This window comes from Myotis davidii, unplaced genomic scaffold (assembly GCF_000327345.1).
Source record: "Myotis davidii unplaced genomic scaffold, ASM32734v1 scaffold192, whole genome shotgun sequence".
Lineage (NCBI taxonomy): Eukaryota > Metazoa > Chordata > Mammalia > Chiroptera > Vespertilionidae > Myotis > Myotis davidii.
The window spans coordinates 107,508-114,031 of NW_006284346.1; the positions used below are offsets into that span (position 1 = coordinate 107,508).

At 32.4% G+C, this 6,524-nt stretch overlaps 1 protein-coding gene across 1 annotated transcript in view; it reads left to right on the forward strand.

Moving 5' to 3' along the window:
- The window catches only part of TOP2B (topoisomerase (DNA) II beta), a 55,781-nt gene that overhangs the window by 35,229 nt on the left and 14,028 nt on the right, over positions 1-6,524 (forward strand). Inside the window, exons 18-23 of the mRNA XM_006754667.1 lie at positions 528-662; positions 1,533-1,733; positions 2,754-2,949; positions 3,094-3,185; positions 6,059-6,214; positions 6,369-6,452. Of these exons, the coding sequence (XP_006754730.1) occupies positions 528-662; positions 1,533-1,733; positions 2,754-2,949; positions 3,094-3,185; positions 6,059-6,214; positions 6,369-6,452 (864 nt within the window). The remainder of the gene's footprint in view (positions 1-527; positions 663-1,532; positions 1,734-2,753; positions 2,950-3,093; positions 3,186-6,058; positions 6,215-6,368; positions 6,453-6,524) is intronic.

Below are 6,524 nucleotides of genomic sequence, written 5' to 3' on the forward strand. Positions count from 1 at the left end.
TATATAAGTGAATGGGGTGTGTGGAGCTTAATATGTGTTAGGGCTGCTGGATAGAATGAGTGAAAGTAAGGATATTCAAAATATTCTAGCGAATGTGGAAGAAGGGTAGTGCTCTGGAAGGCAAATCATTGGAGGAATGGTAGAGTGTTAGATTGGGTAAAGACTGGGGAAGGCTTTCAAAATAATATCCAAGCAGTTGGAAATGAAAGGGTTATTAATCTAGGGGGAAAGGAGGTGTGGAGACAATAAGCTAGGGGATAAAAAGTACTATTCTAGGAAGACAAAGAAAGATGATTCTAAGGTTTTGCAATTGGGGAATAGATTATTTTAACAGAAGCTGTGAATTCAAGACTGAGTGATTTTTTTTTTTTTTTAAATTTGGAGAGGGACTAGGAGGATGAGGAATTGAGTTTCAGTCATGTTTATCTGTCAATAGCAGTAGACCACAGACTTCGAAGCATTCAAATGTAGTATTGGCACATAGGACAGAAGTCAAAGCATTAAGTTATTTTTATTTTTCTCTGCAGCTTCCAAACTACAAAAACTTTAAAGGAACCATCCAAGAACTTGGTCAGAACCAATATGCAGTCAGTGGTGAAATTTTTGTGGTGGATAGAAACACAGTAGAGATTACAGAGCTTCCAGTTAGGACTTGGACACAGGTTAGTTTAAGTATGTGAGCTGTCTGTAAAGAGGGATTGCATTAAGTAGTTCTTTCTGGTAAGAATATGCATGATTCCATCTTTGTCTTAAGTCTGTATAGTGTTTTAAAATTCCTGTATACATTTCTGAACCATTCTATTGAATTTGTGCTTTGAATATTTAAATGTAATTTTAAAGTTTTTTTAACTTAGCTTAAGTTATTCAACATTTAGATTTTTAAAAAATATTCTTATTGATTTCAGAGAGGAAGGGAGAGGATCAGAGAGCTAGAAACATCAATGAGGAGAGAGAGTCATTGATTGGTTGTCTCCTGCATGCCCCACAATGGGGATGAAGCCTGCAACCCAGGCATAGGCCCTGACCGGGAATCGAACCTCAACCTCCTGGTTCATAGGTCCAAGCTCAACCACTAGGAAAGCTAGGCTTAAGCTACCCTTTAAAGAGACTATTTGTATATCTTGAAATGACTAGAAGAGTATGTAAGAAATAGTTTTGAACCCTTATAAATATGGCCAATATTCATGTCATTATCAACTGTTATAAATCTAAAGGTATGCATGTCTTCTCTTGTCAGTTCTAGTTGATATAGTTAACTCTGAATACAGTTCCCTCATTGTCTTTATACCCTCAGTGGTTCCCTTGCCTTGTGGAGTATTAGCAGATCAGAACCATTATCTTGCATATCTTCTTTCACTATTGAGATGACCATATACTGTCTTCTATAGTGACTGGGCATGAGATGACAGTGATGGAGGTTTGCCTCCCCCCTACCCCCCACAGGAACTGATAATTTTTAAAAAATTGCATGTCTTGTGGTATGAGAATGAGTGTGTCATGAAAAGCATTACTTATTGTTAAATCTTTTATAGGTATACAAAGAACAGGTTTTAGAACCTATGCTAAATGGAACAGATAAAACACCAGCATTAATTTCTGATTATAAAGAATATCATACTGATACAACTGTGAAATTTGTGGTGAAAATGACTGAAGAGAAACTAGCACAAGCAGAAGCTGCTGGATTGCACAAAGTTTTTAAACTTCAAACTACTCTTACTTGTAATTCCATGGTAATTATTAAGATTTGCTATTAATTTAACTTTTCTCGCATGCCATATGTTGGATATTTGTAATTGGTTTCATGATGGGAGTGGCTATAGTTAACTCTGAATACACTTCCCTCTTCTCCCCCCATACATTTTTTTGTACATTTATTTCTTTTCCTCTATGTTATCTACTACTCTTAATCCCAACTGTGCATTTGTGCATCTGTGCTTGAACATTCAGGATGCACATACTGACTAAAAGGTAGTTATGAGAGTGATTGTTGCAGGCTTTTCATCTGCCTTATGCCTGTCCCATTAGCATTTTAATTATGAAGTTCTTATCTCCTCATAACTCCAATCTGCCCTATTAAACTTGTGTATTTGTGTTTATATATAGTTGTAGAGGAAGATAAGAAGTTAATATTTATGATTACCCTTGTCCCATCCCCATCCATTCCCATTAGCTTTTAGATTTAAAGAAGAGTAAAAGAAAAATACAGCAATTGTACAGTGTCTGAGAAAGAGTGCCATAAAAAATGTCAAGAAAAGCTGATGGAAAAAAGAAGTAAAAGGATAGAGAAGAAATAAAATTTCAAAAAAATAATTGAGGAAGTTTGGGTGAATTATAGCACAATTATAAAAACAAAGAGGCAAATGCACATGCATTGAGTATATAGGAGGGAGGACTTGTAGATTTAAAAATTTTAAAGTTAAAGATAAAATATGTTTATTTTTAGTTGGAAACATTTTTTTCTTAGGTGGTTTTATAGCCACATTAAGTAAGAACCTTTTTAAAGAACCTATATTTATCTTTCAGAAATATTTTTATTTAAAATATTTTCACAGTTTTGAGAATTGAGTTCATCAGTTTCTTAGAGTCACTAAAGGAATATTTACAGAAATGTACTTAGTAGTTTTGGCTTTTAGGGGTAGTGTGTGTTTAAATAAGTGTATTATGATTTTAAATACTGTAGATGTCACATAAGTTAAAAATACCAGTACAGATTTATGTAATCTTCAAAAATTTTGTGTTTTGCTTATTAGGTACTCTTTGATCATATGGGATGTCTGAAGAAATATGAAACTGTGCAAGACATTTTGAAAGAATTCTTTGATTTACGATTAAGTTATTATGGTTTACGTAAGGAGTGGCTTGTAGGGATGTTGGGAGCAGAATCTACAAAGCTTAACAATCAAGCTCGTTTCATTTTAGAGAAGATACAAGGGAAAATTACCATAGGTAAGACACAACTTTTAAAAATTTAAACATTAGTTAAAATGGAAAAAATCTTTATTAAATAGAAGACATTTTTATCAGTAGAATATAAACAAATACAAATTGAATCTCTTTTCTTGATCCTAACTTTATTTTTCCCTCACATAGAGAATAGGTCAAAGAAAGATTTGATTCAAATGTTAGTCCAGAGAGGTTATGAATCTGACCCAGTGAAAGCCTGGAAAGAAGCACAAGAAAAGGTAATCATTTGCAGAACAAGACATTCAGAGAAGCTTTTAAAAGCAACTTCCAAAACAAACAAAAAACCCAACCCTTAAAATTTAAATTTAGTACTGCTTAAGGTGTTAAGTTGTCTGTTTGGAGACTGAAGTCTTCTGTTTATCCACAGAACAGATACAGTACAGGAATTTGCAGTGCACACCCACCACAAAGCACTTGGCCAGTGTGACTCAACCAGGGCCTGGAGAAATGACTCCAGGTGTGAGAAGGTAGCTCAGTCTCCTTGGCCTTTTTTCTGAGCCTGCCATTAAAGGGTGTCAGTTATGGTGGTGGTTTTTGTGAGCTGCATGCATATTATCTGGGAACTATACTGGTAGTACATAAATAAGTTTACATTGGTCATTCTCTGGTCACAGCATCGTAATCCAGTCACCATTCACTTGATCTGGTTTCAATTTTTTCTGGGAAGAGTAGAGACAAAATGTTTGATCTTATAGTATTTATCAAGCACCATCTGTATTCTGTCCTGTGCTTAGATCTTTGGCTGGAGATTTAAACCCTGGAACTTGAGATTAAAAGTCTGATGTTTTTAATTAAATTGTCCATTTTAGATCATAAAGTACTAATATTAGTTCAGTGAATGGAATATTGAACTTTGAGATTCCTCTCAAGAATTAGTTTCTTGCTGTCATGCATAATTAAAGGAAAATTTTAGAAAGGCAATACAACATTGTGATTGAGAACACAAATGTACAAAAGGAAGAAAATTGGAAATGATTAATTTTTGATACTTAATTAGACTATTGTGTACATATGGTACTGTGCTAGCATCTTTAAAATACAGTTATGATTATGTGACATAACTTGAACTGAAACTTTAAACTTCCCTATACTTATGAGTTCTCAACCATAATGTTTTTCAGATTTTTCATCAATCTGTATTGAAATGCTGCTTTCATTTACACTATTATAGCTTTTTTTCAATTTTGAACAGTTATTAGAATGCTATATATTAGAGTGAGAAAAATTTGAATAAATTATATATTTTGCAAGTCATAGTAAGATAACAGGCTTATTCATCATTTGAGGAAAAAGGGGTAGGATAAGATAGGGATCATTCAGAATTAAGATAACCTAACAAGCATTTGCTTTCCTTTCAATGTGTTTTATTGCATTCGTAACCCCCAAATTATAGTTTATATACTAATTTGCCCTTCTGTATCACTGTTAGTTTAATTTTTGTCGTAAAAAAAATCAACTAGTGAGCTAATGAATTTAATGCTTAGTTTTAAAAGATATGTGTTTAGAGTTTGAGAATGCCCTTCTGTTGGAAATAGACTTCATAGATAAAACCTAGTACTTGGTTTTAATCATTCATTGCCACCATCAGAATTTGCTCAGCATCTTGGTCATGGGTTCATTTTGTGGGTTCCATTTGTGGGTTCAAGTAACAAAAGAAGCACCCTTAAAAGCCTGTCCTATTGTGTAGAATTTGGAGAAGAGAGAATTATAAAACAGATAATTAGAAGATTATAGTATTTTGGGTTTTTTTCCTCTTCAAAATCATAGTAGAATTTGGTCATTGAACCTTGAAAAGTGTATTTATATTTTTATTTCTGAAAGTATCCTTAGTCACCTTCGTGTTAACAATGATAGATAAACATATTTTGGAGTGCTCGCTAATAAATAACACTCCAGTGTCATCAAAACCTAGAGCAAATATACTTGTAAAGTGTGGGTCTAAGCAGGATTTTATGACACTCTAATAGTATTTTTTAGTAGTGTAACAACCTAAATATTCCATAGCAGCACACTGTTTCATGATGAACTTTTTAAAAACTTATCACAAGTTATCCAGGTATCTATTAATGATCTATCAGCCGAACAACAGTATTCCTTATTTGGCTGCTGTTGCATAATTTTATAGTTTGTTTATGTAATGCGGCCTCTTGCTTTGCAATTTTTCACTTTTATCCTTTTGTTTCTAAAGTATACTTACTTAAACTTGACTTTGTTTATATGTATTATTTTACTGAACATTTTAAATTGTAAAACTTTTTTTTCTCTTTTGGTTACCAAAAGTGAACTTTTTTGTTTAATGGAGTGTCATGGTTAACTCAGTCATTTTTAATTATCTGAGTGCCTTAAACAATTTAGATGCAGTTTTATGTAATGGCTATTATTATTTAAAAAGATTTAAAGGTAATGTCACCTACAATTTCTATTAAATTCATTGCATTTTGAAATTTGATATTAGCATGAGGATTTTTTATTGCAATCCTTTCTTGTGAAAAAGACCTTATGAGTCAAACTTTAGAATAGTCCTCATAATTCAGACTTTTACTCAACAGCTCTTAAATTCTTAAGTGAATTTTCTTAGTCCTTACATGATTAGTCTTGCTTAGAGAATTTTTATCAAGAATTCATCCTTAGAGAGTTGACTGTACCTTAGCATATTTAGTATAACTGTAAAACATTTTTCACAAGTGACATTTATTTTGGGTTTCAAATTGTTCATTCACTCACTGATATAAAAATTTGACAAGATGCAGTGATAAAACTTTAGTTCCACTCTGTTAATTTTGTGTCTTCTCATTTTGTGAATTATAGTGCCTGGGCAATACAGTTAATTTTTTATCACATTCCTGGATGAATAGGAACTGAATATACCACTCCTTTTGAAGACTTTATTATACATTTTTAGAACATTTAAGCTTTTTATAGGAAATATATTTTTAGGTAATTTTGCAGATAATCTAAAATAACTCCACTAACTGAAGATGTAGCACTAAGAATATAGCATTAATGGAATTTTAAAATCCGTATTCGATAAAATTCAACAATGATTTGATGCTATACAGGACTTTAATACAAAGTTTATTATTTTTTACAGGCAACAGAAGAGGAAGAAACACAAAACCAGCATGATGATAGTTCCTCTGATTCAGGAACTCCTTCAGGCCCTGATTTTAATTATATTTTAAATATGTCTCTGTGGTCTCTTACTAAAGAAAAAGTTGAAGAACTGATTAAACAGAGAGATTCAAAAGTATGAACTTTTGTGGGTTAAATAATTTGAAACTATTTCAGTGCTATCCATATCTTTGTTTTTCTTTTTTCAAAAAGAAGTATTTTGATTTACCGTTTATACATTTTTTTCCTATTATCGGATGTTTAAAATCATACTACTTTTTTTATCATAGGGGCGAGAGGTCAATGATCTTAAAAGAAAATCTCCTTCAGATCTTTGGAAAGAAGATTTAGCAGCATTTGTTGAAGAACTGGATGTAGGTTAAATCCCTAATATCTATAATAATAACAGCATAATATGCTAATTAGACCAGACGTCCTTCCTTGGG